Source organism: Marmota flaviventris, chromosome 8 (genome assembly GCF_047511675.1).
Source record: "Marmota flaviventris isolate mMarFla1 chromosome 8, mMarFla1.hap1, whole genome shotgun sequence".
In the NCBI taxonomy this organism is placed as follows: Eukaryota; Metazoa; Chordata; class Mammalia; order Rodentia; family Sciuridae; genus Marmota; species Marmota flaviventris.
The window spans coordinates 66,835,268-66,854,954 of NC_092505.1; the positions used below are offsets into that span (position 1 = coordinate 66,835,268).

The following is a 19,687-nucleotide window of genomic DNA, read 5'->3' on the forward strand; positions in this document are numbered from 1 at the left end:
GCCTTCTCTGACTCCAGCAATACTAAAAATAGCCGTCTGGACCACTGTGAACTGAGTTGACTTGAACATCATTCATAAATATGCTTCCTTTTGTGGTTAATTAAGCAGTGTCTATATAGAAAACCTATTTTCTTAACTAAAACTGAAGACACATGATCTAAAAATATTATTTCTCGATTTGGAAGCTTTTGTAAATATTCAATTTGAAGACAATATCAATTTATTTATAAACAATTATTTTTACTGACTATTAAAATAAAATACAATTAATATTTTCCTAAAATATTCCTAATGATATTCCAGAAAAAATAAATTCCTAAAACTAAATCTAGAAACCCTCCATTTGCTTATTGAATAGTTTTGTTGTGGGTAGAAGATGAGTATTGTTCTGCAGCATTTAATAGCTCTAGTTAAGAACCTTATTGACATTTCAAACTATTTGTCACATTCATCTATTAATCAAGAGATATGAAGCTACACTCTTCGGTAAGAAAAGAAATCTGAAAAGATGATGTATCTTCACCCTCAAGACACTTAGTGTAAGATGTACCCATTGACAATGGTTGCGAATGCTCCTTCTGTCCGGTGATTGGACAGCAGGTGGTCAAAACTCAAAATATCCTGGCAGGTATATTATTTGGAGTTTTCCCACCAAATTAAACTAACTGATGAGCAAATTAATTGCTTTATTCAGGATGAACATATAGGTCATATTTTAAAAGGATTATATTACAGACTATTTCCAGAAGTAAATACTTGATAAGGATTTAGAATCCCAATATACTATGAGAAAAAGACAAAAGAAATAAACAACAACAATAATAAAACACCTAAATCTGAGGATGAAAGAATTCAAATATTTGGTTTAAATTTTGCCAAATGCTAAGGAAAAAAAGATTAATTCAGGCATAGAATACATGAATGAAATCTGTGAATCTAAACTTTCATATGAATTACCTGTAAGCTAATTCCAAAACAAATGCTAAAAGTTATCACAAATGTAGCTTGAGGATCAATATTCACACTTAGAATTTTAAACTGGAATACAAACCTTTTTCATTGCCAAATAAAAGAAAGCTAAAATTTAGACCTTCACCATACTGAAAAAAACAAAAGTAAAATACAGTACTCCAAAGAGAAGCAGCTCTTCACCATACTTTACCAAAGACATTCCATTTTTCTACTTTTTATTCCATATAAAAATGCCAATTTTACAATGAATCTGTATGTCAATAAAACTTAATAGTAAGTCTACCATAAGGTTTTAGCAAAAAGCACTCAATATATCGTTGACTAGTCTTAGCCTGTCATTGGGTATAATTCTTCTTACTAATTTGTAGACATAATTTGATTCTCCAGATATTTTAGAGTAATGATTAAACATAAAAACTGATGAATAATCATAAATGATATGATAATCATAAATGATTATGCATCATTATGCAATATTTCACGTATAATGACTATTCAATATTTGGGAAAAAAACAGAAATGACTTAGGATTTTTAAATTATATTTTAGACTGAGTATTCATAAACATACCTGATATATAAGGTCTTTTTGAGGCAAAGGTGGGGATCCTTCTTCATACAAAGGCGGTGGTTTATGTGTGGGTGGAAGATCAATCCTGCATTAGAAAGGTTAAAAATGTGACTGCCATATTTAGCAAAACAAAGGAGGCAGAAAAAAATCAAAGTTCTCACAAGTCAAGGGGATATTTTCCTCATACTATAAAAAAATTATTATTCCATCTTATGTGTTTAACTCACTTCTTATTTTCCTTTAATGTACCAAACAGAAAATGAAAGTAATCATTAATTTTAATGTTTAGGACTAATTTATTCATATTTAATTTAAGAAGTAGCTCAAGTAGAATAAGCATTTTTTGAAAGTTACAGTTATGCAAGTAATCTAGTACATGACCAATTTACTTAACTACTGTTTTCACATTGACTATCTCTGCATTTTAAAGGTAATCAAACAAATATGTCATTACACTTTCCTCTAGAGTATCATACAAGTGATTTAAAACACTTCATTTTCAAATAATACTGAAAAAAGTTTATATTGTATTTTGGAAATACTTCCAAGTCTGACTTTCAAAAGACCTCCTTACTCTTAGAATATACATCACACAAATCAAGATTTTCCAGTCTACAGATCATAATCAATCTTGCCACCTGAAACAAAGAAAGGGACCAATATATGCTTAGGAAATGCACTTGTGAACTAAAAACAGATTTAAATATATCTTGTAGTTCTTTATATTTTAGAACATAATTTTATATATATATATCTTCGTACTTTTAAAGATTATATATTTTCAGTACTTGTAATTAGTATATAAAACAGAAGACTGACTATATTTAAGGATGAAGGGAATGAAAGCTATAGATAGATACTGATGTAAAAAATTCTCTGTGGTTTAATAATTTCTCACATGGGCATAAAATAATATACTTAATAAACAAATTTTTTAAAATAAACAAAATATTTAAGTGATGCATTAACCTAATAATAAACTGTATTTGAAATTATAGAAAAGACTGTGATAATTTGAGAACAAAGGTACACTATGCTAGTCATTCTCTATTAAAGAAATCGTTTTATGAAAGGTGTCACAATGAAAGAGCACTTTACTGTTATTTACGTAATTTTATTTTTTCACCTAATGAAAATCACACCAAATTCTTAGCTCCAAAGTATCAAAGGCCAAACTGAGGATTACAAAAGTAAAGTTACTTTTTCATAGTCAGACCATCAATTTGATCAAGGCAGAGCTGAAACTGACACCCTGATATCTTCAATCCAAAAAGAAAAGAGGGGCAATTGTGCCAGATTAGAGAAGCAGATAATATACAATGCATTTTTAAAGATAAAATGAATTCATCCTTTAAATGCCAGTCTTATATCCTTAATAGAAAAATAAATAAACAGCAGAAGATTTAATGCTAGCCAGGTATGATGGTGCACGGGTGTAATGCTAGCTACTTGCAAGCCTAAGGCAAGAGGATTGCAAATTGGAGGTCAGTCTGGGGAGCTTAGTAAAATTGGACCTCAAAATAAAAGAAAAATGGTGGGGGGCCTGAGGGTGTAGCTAGATACATAGAGAGCTTGCTTAGCCTACATGAAGTCCTGGGTTTGATCCTCAGCCCTGGAGGGAAGGGGAGAATGCCATTTGTATAGACCTGTACAGTTCATAAAACATTATCTTATTCTATTCCCATTATAACCATGTAAAGTAAGTAGAAAAAGTATTATTCATAGTTCACAGGTAAAGCAACAAAACTACTGATAGAACTGAGAATGGAGACATATATCATTTGATTCTGCAACAAGGTGAAATTTCTATTTTATCAAACCATCTCAAAGATTAGGCCCAGAATGTTGCTTGTTCCTTGAATAAAAACATGTATATTTTATAATTCACCAAAAACAAGCATTTCTCTTAAAAAAAAAAAAAAAAAAAAACTTCAAAACTTGATGTATTTAACCACTCTTGGTAGATGAAAGCTATATCTTTATATAATACAGACATACACAATCTGAAGAAGTAAAAAATTAAAAGTTTCTAAGGTATTTTTAAACCTTTAACTAGTACTTCATCAAAGGCCTGCATTTCTAGTCAGAGGATAGGCAACATAAAGTATCAATGTGTAGTAGTGTGGAAAAATGTCTAGTACACTCTGGGTAAAAATGTTGTTTAATTTATATTTCTTTTTTTTTTTTTTTTTTTTTTTTGAGAGAGAGAGAGGGGAGAGAGAATTTTTTAATATTTATTTATTTTTTTTAGTTTTTGGTGGACACAACATCTTTATTTTTATGTGGTGCTGAGGATCGAATCCAGCACCCCACGCATGCCAGGCGAGCGCGTAACCGCTTGAGCCACATCCCCAGCCCCTTAATTTATATTTTTATGGGATTCCTTGATGTTGTTCACTTTCTAAAATGTAGTTTAAGATGTCATTTTGAAACCACTGCTGTATTTAACAAGTCTTAGATTATTCTAACTTCTCTCCCTTGGACACTTTAAATACATACAGTTGTAAAGGCAAGATATAAAGACTAATGCATAATGAATAGTGATAGTAGAACAGAGGCAAAAAAAGTTACCTACACTTTGTCAAGGTAGGATGGTCTCTTTTTCCGAGGAGTGAGCAGCACAGTCACAAAGACCGCAATGATGAAAAGGGCAAGGACAGCTCCAATGACAGCTCCAGCTACAGCTATGGAAGAGGTCTGCTTAAATGGAACATCTGTAAAGTAACAAAAATTAGGCTATTCAAAACATTTTTAAGAGTTCTTGAAATTACATACCTTAATTTCTAAATTGTGCAAATGCTATTTGATTGAAGTATGGTATCCAACAGTCAGTTTATAGGACCCAAAATTCAATTCATTAATTTGAGTACCATTCGGTTAACATCCTTTTTTCTTCCTTATTAAGCACCCCAGTTTTGCTTTTTTCAAATTATGAAAAGAATATCCCCAATAGATATCAACAATTAATCTATTCTTTATGGTTAAATGTCTGGAGGAGAAAAAAAATATGAAAATAATTTTATACTCTAAAAGGTGATCAAAAATCAATATTCTTTAAGAGTCAACCAACAATACATAACATTCACCATTTTTATTCTATTAGAATGAAAAAGAAACTATTATTAAAGAAACCAAAAACCTTCAAGAGAAAAATATCAAAAAACACCACAGATCAAATGAATACAGTATAAATAGTGACAGAATACTAAAACATTTTTTAAATTTTTAATATTAATGTTTTAAAACAAGACTAAACATGGCAACAAGGGAAATTCTTTCCTATCTGGCTATTGACATAGCATATCACTTCTGAATATCAACTTCTCTTTCCCAGACTATATCACAAATTTTGTAAAAAAGAATATAATAAATGTATTTAGCAGTTAGCATTTCACACAATGTTTAAAAAATTAAATTGCTATATTTTTGAACTACAAAATGAGTCCACTAAGATTACTATAATAAACTATATTTTAAAATTTAGGAAGTATTAAAGGACATGACCAAACCATCGATCCTATGTATATTATTTTGACAATTTCAGTCATATTAAATTCAACTAAATTTGTGAGGTGATTCATAAGTTGCAAGTTTCTTTATATACATGATTTTGTTTTATCCTTCTAACCAATAAAAGATATTGAAAATAACATTTTATAAATGAAAAATACTGTGGTTCTAAAGTTGAATGATTTACCTATGATCATTGAGTCAATGAGTAGCAAAGAAAAAAAGAGTGGGAAGGGTAAAAGTCTTCACCCTCATGTCCTTGTTTGGGGAATAATGTTTTCTTTTGCAATGTCTAATGTAGACTTGAATTTTGGGCTACCTATTTGCTAATAAAAGCTTAGTTTTAACTTAAATTGATTTATTCACAAATATTGTTAAACAATTTCAATTACTATCCAGATCCAGACATGGGAAATTTAAATATTAAAGCACTGTAAGGATTGACTATTTCATCTACTTAACATCATGTCATAGTCTTGCCATTTAAGTATGTATTTAGAAGTATCTTCTATTTTATTGTGGCCACATGGTGTGTTAAATGGTCAAAAAGAACATTTTACTTTCCTTCCAATCATAAATATTTCTTCATAAATACTTACTATTCTGCATTTATTTATTAATGTGTCATTTTTTAGCCTCACTCTAGATCTATTGTTGCTCATTAATCTCTAGTATTTCCATTTCACTATGTACTGGATGAGGAAAAAAAATGGAACACAGTGCAAATTTACTCAGCACTTATAAATGTTGAAGATTTGGGATGATTTATGAAAAATATATCCTACATTTTCATTTTCCCCATCACATAAATTACAGCCTTGTCCATTGGTCAGTTTTACCATTGACTGTAAAGGAGATGACTCTACCAATCTGTAATAGCTAAAATTGAGATTCTTAATCTACAGGTCATAATTGAGTTTTCATCAAACTTCATATCTTCAATAAAGGCTTTCACTTAATCTTAGCAATAATCTGAACTTTAGTAGTGCATTGCAAGTATAAAACATAATCATGTATACTTTAATGTCCAAATTCCCAACCCTAGATACAATATTTTAGTATTCTGAATATTCGAATATATATTATTTTTAACATTTTAATTATTACCTTGTTATCCAATTCTGTCACATTAGACTTATCATTTCTAACTCAAGGCGTCTACAGCTGAGAGTTGACTCTATGTATACTACTATACTACTGTATTTCCTTCTATCTTAATTTAGGCATTTTTTTTCACCTAGTTCCATTTATTCATATTTATCCTCTCTTTTGCATACCTCTTCTTAATATCATAACAGGATGTTAAGTGCTGAAATGAGCAAATGGAAGAAAATTAAGTATGAATCCATTCATCAAACAGATAATGGGGGTAAAATTTGTGTTAAATACATAATGGAATATAGTACGTATTTCCTTTTACGACTCTTTTACTAATTGAGAAAGGGAAATATGTACTATATTTAAGAATATTAAAATTTGAAGGACAGCAGTCAATAAATACAGTATGAAATGCAAAGAGGTAAAAAATATCATGCATTCAAATCATAGGATTTTGATGAAAACTGAGAACTTAGTCACTACACTGCCACTCCAACATCCCACTTAAACACACATATACCACATATATAATTCCCAAAAAAAAAAAAAAACATGACAAGGAAAAAATCAAACATGCTAATTTATAAGTTAGCATTATTAAATGCTAAGCTAGTTTACTGATGGCTGACAAGAAGCAACATTACCACCACTTAAGATGTTCTTAAAGTCTAATAATGTTTATAAGTAAAGGAAAAATAAAAGGACAAAAGTGTTACACTGACCATGAAAACTGATGCACACGTCTCTAAAAAGAGTAGCTTGTTGCTATAATAGTAGCCACAATATGCAATGACAACTCACCTCCAAAAAAAAGAAAAAGAAAAATAGCATTCCATGATAACAACAAAGGTATATCACCTATAGAAGATATCATGTATATAGCCTCTAAGAAAATGTTCAAAATCAATTACAAATCATACTAAAAAAATTTACACAAAAAACATTACTTTTTGGAAAAAGTATGCACATGGCAAATATTACAGACATTAAGGCTTTCTTTATTAACACGGTAATAAAAAATGAATAGAAATGTGAAAGTTAATCAAGCATTATGTGCACACCTAATCCATCTCTGAAAGTGAGACAAGATATTCTTGTTTCTTTTGCAAAAACTTCAGTGATCACATCACACGATTCAAAGATTAATGCAATGACCTACAATCTTTTATTTGCTCCCATACCCACTCCCATTTTTCCCTCCAATTAAATGTATAAATGTTGGGAATCCAATATGGAGCTTCCTGCATGCTAAGCAAGGTTATTGCCAATGAGCTACACATACCAGTCCTTCATTCTTCATTTTTAAACTATCCCTTTAATTTTATCTTAATATGACATCTAAGCCTTTATATCCACACTAATTCTAATCTCTAATATTTATTAAAAATGCTCTATTTGGATCAGGTAAGACTTCACAGTCTCTTATCCAACAAACTACTAAAAATCTAATATGTTCCAAGCATTGTGCTAAGGGTTAGGAATGCAAGAATGAATCTTTAGGTGATCAAAAAAGAAAAAATTCCCAAAGTGAGGTCACAGAATGCATGAAATATGCATGATCAAATCAAGTAAAGAAATTTCACTGCTTATATTTAAAAATAATTCAATAAACTCAATATTCAATAGTGCACAAGAATTGGCTCTGACAGCAGCACTTGGTGGATGGGGCAGATGTTTTACCTGCCACACAAAACACCTGCAGTACTGTTTTTTTGTTTTTTTTTCAGTAGTAGTAACTTGGTTTTTCCTTCTCATATACATACATCTTATGACAGGAGAGCTCAGCTGAATTAGCTTATACTTAAATTTAACAAACAATTAAAAATGTAAAGGAGGAACTGTATAGGAGTTTCATGTGAAAGAAAAACACCTGACACATGTACTACATGGGGTTATCAGTGCTAATCTGTTATATACTAGTAAGCACTGATTCATTCCTGAAAAGAATTGATATAATGAAGATAATACCAATACAGGTACACTTAACAAAAAATAATGCAAACGCCTTATTCCTAACACAAACTTTATCAGTTACATCGTGAAATAAAACTATGGCAATCTAATGAGATGACAAATTGATTAAAAAAAATCAAATACATCAGGAGATCAACTAAAATACAGATTTACATTTACTCATTAACAATAAACCTCACACTAGGGCTGGGGTTGTGGCTTGGCGGTAGAGCGCTCACCTAGCATGTGCAAGTCCTGGGTTGGATCCTCACACTACATAAAAATAAATAAAATAAAAGTAAGACACTGTGTCTAACTACAATATATATATATATATATATATACACACATACATACATACATACATCACACTAAACCTATACTGGGCTGAAACAACCTAATGCCCAAGGTAACATGATTGTCATTAGCAAGGCACTAAAAAATCCAAAAACCTTGCACATAAAAACAAGCTCTATAAAGAGTCTAAAAAGAAGAGTTGGGATGAATACTGTTGAAGTTCCCAATAATATTGCTTCTTCCTTTTGAATCTAGTTAGGTTTCATAGGTAGCATTTTGGCTAACACACTTAACCAAGTAGTAATATATATTATTGTTAAATCATTGAATCACAAAGTATAAAACCAAGAAGAAAAAACAAATGAAGCACAATCATGTGCTTTTTCCAATGTTTTTAGTAAGAAAAAAGGTTAATTTCAAAGATGAAAGACAGTTATTACCAAAATAATTAAGGTTTTCTTTATTATCGCTTTAATGACAAAACATTAATCTTAAAAAATTATTCCATCAGTTAAAATTGCCATTTTTATAATGTATATAGTCAAGTTGCTATAGTACCACAAATATAATTTAAGTATATATGAATTTTTAATGGAGAGTCTAGGAAAGATAAGCAAAAACTAGAATAAAATGATAAAATGTGAAGTGAGTTGTGATGAATGGAACTTGAAACAAAGGATATAGGCAGCAGTTACTAATTCTAAGAAGAAACTTTCATAAATCTATCATTTGAACTGGACTTTGAATATGGACTGGTTTTCCAATGTGCAAAACGGAAGTAAAAGAAACATTTGGTAGGACATAATATCAAAGCACATGGTATGTTAACAAATATAGACATTGAGAAAGTTCCCTGTTAATTGTCTAAGTATTGACTATCAAATGGCTGCTAATATCAAAATAGAAAAACTGGCATTAAGTGCCTTCTAGTGAAAGAATATACACCACCTTTTAAGTAATCTTGGCCAAAAATAAAATCTGAATCTAATTAAAAACTACAGATATTTCTACTAATTTATAGAAAATGTGGAGAGGCATATTTGGGGTACAACTAGAACAACCCAAATTGGGAAAGTGTAGTAAAAATGAAGCAGTTTATCCAACAAATAAACTACAAGGGAAAAATATGGGTAGGGAGGGGAAGTAACACATTTCTAGCAACCACAATATATGCAGGTATACCTAACAAAAAGTAATGCAAACACCTTACTCCTAACACAAACTTTATCAGTTAAATTGTGAAGTAAAACCATAGCAATCTAATGAGGTGACAAATATGATTAGTGAGTGTTTGAACACTCACTACTTGCTATTAAGGTATTTGATATAATAATGATACTATGGTTAATTTCTCAACAGTCATTACTTTTCTAGGGAAACATACTGATTTATTATACTAATGAGGGAATGGCAAGGAGTTCATGGCTAAAGGTTTAAATGAAACAAAACTGATGGTAAATTTTACAATAATTGAAATGAGAAAAAAAGTTAATTATTCTCATTTTTGTATAATTTTCTATAATAAAATTATAAAAGTTATTCTCCTAAAAGTCACTAGGTTGGCTTCATCCAAGTGCCTAGCCAGAAGGAATAGCATTATTAGCTAAAAGCCATGTGAAATAAGATTATTCCAAAATTGAAACACGTTTTACCCTTTCAAAATGAAATGAACATGAATCACCAAGGTTCAAGAAAAGACTCCTAAAGATAGATAGATTTTATATATATATATATATATATATATATATATATATATATATATATATATATATATATATATAAAATATCAAAAGCTTTTGTACAACTATGTTTGGTTTCAAATCTTGATGGAAACATATCACCACTCAGGTCAAAGTAGGTATGTACTTTAAAAAAATAAAAATCACTTCATGGCTTTTCTTTAAATAATAGAAGAAATCAGAAGACGTTTTTTAAAACATAAAAATTTGTATTGTGTGGTGGACACTATTTTCTAAAGACTCTTATGAACAAAATTTTACTGGCATAACAAGAGGGAACACAACAATCCAATTTGTATGTTATTCAAAAAATGGCTTCTTGTTCTAACATAATGTAAAGTTTAAAATATATATATATATAATATATATATATATATTATATATATATATATAATAATTTTAAAATGTCAGAAATAGGAATCGGGAGAAACAATTCTAAACAATGACATTTTTAATCAAAACTGTTCACAAGCAATATGTAAACATCACTAAATAGCAACATAAATACCATTCAAAATATATTAATTTCAACTGAAAGCCAATACAGTTATCCATCAGTATCCACAGAATTAGTTCCAGGATCCCTGATACCAAAATCTGGGGATGCTCAATTCCTTGTAATTTAGTATCTGCATATATCTTCTTTTATAATTTAAATAATATCTAGATTACTATTACCTAATGACATGTAAATAGTTGTTATATTCTATTGTTTTAGGGAGTAATTACAGGGAAAATAAAAATGGTACATGTTCTTTACAATTTTTTCAAACATTTTTGAATGCTATTCATGAGATCATATATATATGGAATCAAATGGTTAAAGTCAAATTTTAATGACTAACGTGGCAACCTACATGCTCCTCCCAAACTTTATTTACCTATGTTCTTAACCTGATTATTGGGAAGAGAAATAAGCCACATTCTAATTCCCACAAATCTTAAATTATATTTTGATTGTTAATTAAAGAAAATACATCACATACACACACATACACCACTGGTAAGCAAAATGAGGATGAAGGTAATACAAAGTCAGTCTCAATATGGAAAAGTACTTTGAGTATTTTTAAACTTCAATAGTTTGTTGCATGACTATTGGAGCTAACACACAATATGAAAACTGCAATTAAACTCAAACCCAACATGTCAAAAAATTTGAGAAAGGACCTTTTCATGGAGAGTGCATTTCTAGTTGATGAGTAAATAGAAAAAAAATATTCAATTTATACTCTATTCCCCTACTAGAATTCACATTTCAATATGGGTACCATTTCTTCCTTTCTTATACTGTACATTGATTACTTCCACATAATAACAACTTCTTACACGTTCATATATTTTGTTTTAGCAGTATTTACCAAAATAAAAATGAAACTCAAATCACATTTTCTTGCATGTGAAACGGCCACATTTCTGTTTTTGCACTTCCATTTTGTACTTTCTATGGTTCCTTAATGCAAAACATGTAGCCATCATTACCTTAAACTTTACTACAAATGGCTATCAGAAGCTAGATTTACTACCAAAAATCTTAGTGGTTTCCTTAATATCAAAATTATCAAAAATAAAAAGTTCTGTTAGGCATATGACAAAAACTACAGAGTCAAAAATCATCTTTAAAGTTAGCCCCTAGCCTACTAAACATTTCAGTGTATTTTAATAAAATGGTAGGAAAAAAAGAGTTGTATTTATTTTCATTGTATTATTGAAATACTTTAACCAGTAGGAAAAAAAATCCTAAAGGAAAAATGGTTGAAAGCATATGAAAAGAAAAAAATGTAAATATCGCCCCAGAATAGTAGAAATCATTCCTTTATCTTTTCCAAGAAGGTACTAGAGTTTCATATATACCTAATAATTAGCTGGGCACATAACTGATATTCAAAAATTAATTTAACAAAAATGTTTATTTCATGTAACTATTTATGTTTACAAACCATTCCCTATGTACAGTACCATATATACATAAACCTCTAATAAGCAACAGTGCAATGCTTCCAAAACATCTTAAGCACCAGTATAGGATTCCTAAAACTTTGAAACCTTTTGGTACGCCACATGATTCAGATTAAGGATACAGAACATATCAAATACTCACTTCTATGTTTTCAAGTTGCCTTCTCCCACAAAAACAAAACAAAAAAACTAACCACATAAGATGACAAAGTAAAAAGGTTATAATCAGTAAGGAGATATTTTTGAAAAACAGTTCTTGAAATACATTGCTATTTCTTTCAGATTATACTCAGATTGAGATTTACATAAAATCCTAAACATGACTATTCAGCTCATATTCATACAGCATTTCCAACCCTTATTTATAAAGATAATTTTGATCAGAAAAGCCACAAAATTACAAATTTACATTTTTATGAGAAGAAATTTTAGACCTATCTTTCTTGTGACTGATATCTCTGCTGATATTTAAATTAAAAATAAAGTTATTTCAATCACATTGTATTATTAACATTTCCTTCCAATGACTTAGACTAAGAAGTCTTAGTATCTGCATATAAGTGGTTAAACTATATTAAAACACAGACATTTTAAACAAGGTAACCATGAACTTAACTTTATTCCTTAAACTGATATTATAGACTTATAAGTATTAGGGAAGAATTTCTAATTTATACAAATACTTCTAAAGAAAACTGGTTCATTATTATTTAAAATAACGTTTTCACTACTTGCATGTAAGACTTTTGCCTTCTATATCACATTTTTGATTTGATAAGGATTGGGAAGCATGGGTGGTTGGGAGGGTTAATAAAGTACCTACTTCACCTTTTTGTTAAAAAAAATTTATTTGATTTGTGATTCTCCTAATGATTCTACTTCTACTTCACTGCCCTGGTAAAACATTTATTCTACACAGTCTTTTTTTTTTCCCTAATGAATCAACAAAACACATTCTCTGGACCTCAAAACAGCTGTCTTTATGATTACAAATTTATAGAATTCCACTGTAGAAGTCATTTAACTACCTCCCAAAGATGATTCACATTTCAAGATTTAGATAACATTTCTTTCTCAAAAGATACATGATTCTGGAAAGAATACACTTAATGAATTCTGTAAAAAAAAAACAAACCAAAACAAAACAAAACAAAAAATACCCCTCATGATGTTTCCAGTTTTAATTGGAGAAAGAAAAATCTTAAAACACATACATACATTTAGGAGGAAATAAGAGGAAAAAAGGGATGGACTGCCAATATTCATCAGCAAATATTACCAATTGGTTCTATAATTCAAAATTTTCTAGTTAAATTCCAAGTGTCCAAGTTTAATTTTTTTCCTGTACATTTACCCGTTTGAACAACATCAACATTAAATAACTTAAACAAGATGGTGTAGAAAATCCTTTGTACAGATTCCTGGCTGAAATACCTCATCTCTAAAACTGGTATGCCGGTATAGTGAAATGCCCTTTCTGTTCTGTATTTAATTGTGTACCATATGTTCATTACTACTTGTATATTTAAACTATTTGTATAAAGCATTAAAATAAGGCTACTGCTTAATGTACCAAAATTCATGTTCACAGGACAATTTAAGAACTGTCTCACAGAGATGACAAAAACTGTAATAATTATCATGTTTAGAAGGCATGTATTTTATTACTCTTCTATGTATTTGAGACAAAAATATTGACCAGCTAATGACACTCTTTCACACATCATGTTGATGGAGTTTACTACCACAGTTTTAGTGCAACAAAATATCTTTGAAAAGCCATTCTACAGTAATTATGGCAAGGCTCATTAAAATGCAGAGGTAAAGATTTCATTTGTATAGAAACTTAGAAAATAATGTTTGAAAAGGAAAGATGTTCCATCAGGCTGAATATTTTTAGTATACTAAAAATATATATAAACATATTTTGAATTGCCTTTATAGTCAATTTTGATGTAGTATCATTTAGTGGTGATAAATTTTAAGAGGTATATGTTTAACAAACATTATACTTGAGATTATAGTCTTAGGTAAACATTTAATACACAATGCCAAGGTAGTTTCTTTTTGTTTTTTTTTTTTTTAATTTTTGTACCAAAAACGTCACACATTTAACGTTGACATTTCTTCTTACCTGTGTGCCTCAGACCAATAAAGTACTCTGCATTAAAATTTAAATCTTGAGACAGTAGTACAGCATTGAAAAAAATTGTAAAGCAGCTCAGATACATTGAACCCAGATTTTACATTTTCATTTGTCAGATTAGAATATAAAAAGCTCGAAAATCAACTTGAAAAAGCTTATTCTTCCTCAAGAAAAGTATGAACAATCTGAAAATGATCAACTAGTATGAATGAAACATTGTACATAGTTAAGTCACATTTAGTGGTCGCTAAACATACCACTCCCTCCTGGAAATTACGGAACCATCTACATGTGAAACTAAGTCATCTTCATTTTCCTCATAATGTTCATCGCTGACAAACTTCATTCCCATTTTTAGATCTTCGTAATAATCCATTGGTCTTTCAAACCTATTGAGATTTTCTACATTGTTCCACTGAGTTTTTTCAGGCTCTTCTAAATAGTCTTTTCGTATAAGATTGTTCACTGGAATTTTGTTTTCTTTTTTTACACTGTCTGGGTAAGAATCAAGCTCATCTTGTTGAAGAACATCTATTTGTGATTCTTTTTGCATATCTGATGGTGGAATGTAGTTCTTGGCAAAATAGTCTCCACGAAACGTCCGTCTTCTCCTATAGCAGAATATTCCAGCCAAAACACTCACAAGTACTATGAAAAGAGCCCCCCCCACTACACTAGCAATGACTGTGCCAATTGTGTCATCCTTAATTGTTGCCAAAGTTGACAATGGGAAAGGCAATTTTTTAGGTTCTGTTGCTAGATCCTCGGTGACAGCAGTTGAGGGATGCCAATGAATTGTAGGCTGAAGGGTGGTAGTAGTAGGAGGATCTAATGGAAACAGTAAAGATAGACAAGACACAGAAAAGCAAAGAATGTCAATGTAGGCTAATTCAGCAGCAAGTTGAAAAGACAGCACAGTTAATGAATATATATTCATAGTAACAATAGTTTTTCATTCTTAATTTGATTAAGATTAGACAGTAATGGTACTTTTATATACTTTTAAAAAATAACAAACTGACACTTAGTCAGTTACTAATACAGTGAAAAGAATGAATACTAAATAACTTTATTCCAAGTTTAAAAGTGTACTGTACTCTAGGAATAAAAAGTTGCTGTTTTTGTTTTAATGTAGATTATTACTTCAGTGTCTTATATAGAGCTGGCTCAAGCATTATTGTACAAAACATTAAATTAAATTAAGTAATCAAATGTATATTTTCTTAGCGAGTAGTACAAATAAATAAAATGAAAGAATAAAAAACTAAAAGTTTTCTTGATGTCCATCTTTACCTAAAAGGTAAAATCTGAACTTATTTTTCAAAGAATGAAAAACTATAGAATCTTGTTAAGGTGGCACAGTATAAGTTGTTGGTTTAATAATTCTCTCAAAAATATTCTTTCTTAGATAAAGAGTACTCTAAATTTTTATAAAGGAAATACGCAGTAAGGACAATTACTAAGTAATTTAAAAAACATAAATCATGTGTTTAAATTGTGTTAGCCAAATAGCTATTATCAAAAGAGACTGATAAATAAAACAAAGTAAAAATATTATAATCTACAATGTAGTAAAAACCATCTAATACTCCATGATTAACATAGGTGAACACTTAGAAAATTAAGGAATTTCAGCTATACCTACAAAATTTAATATAATTGCTCAAGATAGCATCTCACAAAAAGCTAATATTTTAGAGAGAACATTCAAATAATAATTAAATATTAGATGCAAATGAACCTGTATACAGACATTAGATTACACGAGTAAATAGCCATTAATATTAAAAAGCAACTAAACATGAATAGTAAAAATTAAAGACTGGTTAATTATCAATTAAGTAGTATTTGTAGGTCATGTTACACAAAAAATTCTAAAGTTTGAAGAAAAGATGAGCTTAAAAATCTTGAATATTTTCTTAGATAAAAATAAACGACCCAAATGGTAATATCCTACAATTAATTTTTTAAATGAGTGGTACTGACAGAGTTTTAAAAATGTGATTGTTAGAAAAATACTAAATCTACATGGGTAAGTTATTCTAATATTACAAGCTAAAGAAAAATACTTACTGAAACAGGTTTCATCACGGTATGCCATATGTATAGAATGTGGTAAAAATTTAGCAAGTACAGTATAAAACTTAACAAATAACAGTATAACTAATTTCCTGACTAAAACTGATATAACAGGTAACCCTGGTCAAGTACTCTGAAATGAGTATTAGTTATCATAGTATATGTAAGAGAATCAAGGAAGAGTTATAATTTTTAAGAACATATTCACTAGCTGAACAAACAAATGTGGAATTGGAAGATTATTTCTAGGATAAAAGGAGTAAAAGCTCATACAATCCAAATTTATAGAATTAAGATAATAAAGAATAAAGAAATACACTAACTTAAATCATTTGTAAGATGATTTGTGTTTTTGAAAGAGAAAGAGTAACAGGGAAGTCAAGTTTTAAGTACTGAATGCCATCTTTAGTGATTCTCAAAGAAAACTATCAAAACAAACTGACATCAGCACATTTAAGTACAGATCTACATAAATTATTTATGATATACATATATTTGTCATATTCCAATTTGGTTTTTTCGTAACTTCTAATATGTTCCTGGGTTTCTCAGAAGAGTGCATATACTTGAGCTGATGAAGTATACACAAATAATTGAACATTTTTACCACATATCCTAAAAATAATAATTGACACTTTTATTTCTACTTGCAAAGTTCTTTATATGAATACTGATGGATGTCTAATGTTCATTTCATTCATTTTCAACAAAATACAGATTTCAGAAAAATCTACTAAAAAAATTAAATTTTGTTTAACTTAGTTTTGTTAGTGATCCTATAAGTTTCAATCCACTATCCTTCTCCTTAATCAATGTTAAATACAGCACAGACATCCTATTAGTATCATTGCATAGAGAATATTTTTAATACTTCATCATTTTGTATTTTAAACATATGAAAATGTATGAGAATTTTATTTATTTTTAAATTTAGAATGAAAGTCATAATTCAAATGAGGCAAGACTATTTTATAATCATAAACAGGTACTTATTTATCATGATATAAAAATTGTTCCCAATATCATTCCATATTTTTCAGTCAGACACATTTTTAAAATTTTTTATTGAATGTGTGATAAATGAGAATATAATAGATATATAATGGACTCTAGAACATCCTGATTTCCTCTCTTAAGTTCTCTAGTTTCTTTTTAAACTAATGTCTCCTATCAAACAGAAAAATAGTTTAGTAAGGTAGCTATAGTTTAGTAAAAATAGTTTAGTAATAGCTATAAGGCAGATTTTTGCCTAATAAATAAATTAAAAATCCATGAAAAAATTACATGGATTACTTCTATTTCTTTAGACTTTTATGGGTTGTTTAAATAAACAAATCCATGCATTTTAAAACTTAAGGCATGCTAAATGTTGATTGTTTAGTTTTGACATTGTGTCTCGACCCTCAAATCAGTATGATCTGAAATTCAACTTTTTCAGAGGAATACAATTTTAGGCATAGGGGAGTTTATTTGACATTTAAAATTTTGTTTTTCTATTTTTAAAGAAAATATGAGAAAAATCAGGGAGGAAAAAAGCAAACAAGAAAAACAACGTTCAATATTCAGTATCGGATAAAGAGCCACTGCACCCCAGGATAGTGAAAATATATATTAGAGTAGAATCTATATTTGCAGTTGAAAATCGCAATCATGAATCAAGGGCCTCTTGTTCAAAATCATATGTCTAACAGTATGGGAAAATGGGTAATAAAATTTAAAACAATTTGACTCACAGTTGTTAACTCTACTGTGTTCTAAGTAGAACTTTGAGACTCATCATAAGATATATTTCTTTTATATTTTTAAAAATCATTTCTAAAAGTTTAAGGTGTCTATTTCAACAATACTGAGGTAAAATTTTCTAAAGTCTACAATGAAAAAAATAACTGTTTATTCTGTTTTAATTATGGCCTTTTATTCCGATTTAAAAGGTTTTACGAAATAGTTAATTTTTTTAAAACAATATTATACCCATGATTCTTGGCAAACTCCAAGAAACTCTTACCAAAGTAAACTAAACCTGGCATAGTATACTGTATTGTGTAGACTCTTGGGTAGAAAGGTAAAGTCTAATTCTTGATCACTTGGAAGAAAATCATTTCACATACTGCTTTCTTCTTCTGAAATATCTAGCAATAATTAACTAATTTTCACATTTTCTTAAAATTTGATTTTCATTCTTATAAAGATTTAGTAGATGTTGATTTTTAAAAATGTGTAAAGTGATCAGTCCCTTAATTAAGGCAAATAAAATTACATAAAAGCAAATTCTGGAATTTTAATTCTTTCCTGCTTATTCTCTTCTCAAACTTATTCATTCATACATACATACATAAACAAAAATGTACTGAATACCTATTACATTCAAAACTGCAGATGATGGAAATACAACAGTGATTAAAGTGGACAAAAATTCTTCCCTCTTAGGACTTAAATTCTGGTGAGTGCAAAATTAGACAAGCATATGAACACAATATGCAGTATGTCACATAGCAATAAGTGTTTGAGAGAAAAGTAAGGCACAGCAGGACAAAAAGGGGTGAAAGATTAAGAAGAGAAGATTTTCAATTTTACAATCATGAAAACAGAAAGACCTTACTCAAAAATGCAGTACTTTATCAAAGACCTAAAAGATGTGGGGTAAATAGGTATGAAAATACTCTAGTGGAAGAGCACTCCAAGCAGTAGAAACAGAAAATGCAAAGACTGATGGGCAGAAATATATCTGTCGTGTTCAAACAAGAAAAAAGAGGCCAGTATGGCTGAGCTAGTGAGCAAAGGGTATATAAAAGAATGAGGTCAAAGAGGTAATTTGGTACCAGAACAAGTACAGAACCTTGTAAGTCACTATAAAATTTTGGTTCTCAATGTAGGTAAAATGGAAAGTTCATAGAAGGTTCTGAGAAGAGGAATGACATGATTTGGCATAGTTCTAAAATGATCACTCTGGTTGCTCATCTGATGACAGATTAAAGGATAACAGATTCAAAATGGGAGATATTAAATGACTATGTTAATACTGATGTTAAAGAGTTGCTGATGGCTTGGACCATCGTGGTAGCAGGGAAGTGGTAGATAACTGATAGAATTCAATTTAATGCAATGGGAAAGCTGACACGGATTTCTTTATGGACAGCATAGAGTCTGAGAGAAAAAGTAAAATTAACGATACTTTCAAGACTAGAACTACAAAAAATTGAGTTAGAAAACCTGTAGAAAAACAGGATTGGTGTTAAGAGGCAGGTATAAGATCAGAATTTCATTTTTAACATGTTAAATTGTAAATGTCCATTCAACTGCTACATATAGTTAATGATCATTAATAAGCAGTTGAAAATACAAATCAGTGATACTGTGAAGTGGA

The 19,687-nt window shown here is 29.5% G+C and overlaps 1 protein-coding gene across 3 annotated transcripts in view; it reads right to left on the minus strand.

Annotated features, from left to right (window-relative positions):
• Nectin3 (nectin cell adhesion molecule 3) overlaps positions 1 to 19,687 on the minus strand; it is a 131,787-nt gene that overhangs the window by 54,524 nt on the left and 57,576 nt on the right. For 2 of the 3 annotated variants that reach the window (XM_027919981.2, XM_071615370.1), the window contains exon 6: positions 11,855 to 15,072. In XM_027919981.2, the coding sequence (XP_027775782.2) occupies positions 14,492 to 15,072 (581 nt within the window). In that variant the 3' untranslated portion in view covers positions 11,855 to 14,491. Of the gene's footprint in view, positions 1 to 1,542; positions 1,628 to 4,117; positions 4,257 to 11,854; positions 15,073 to 19,687 lie in introns of those variants that run through there. The other variant, XM_034636174.2, reaches the window with a different exon arrangement.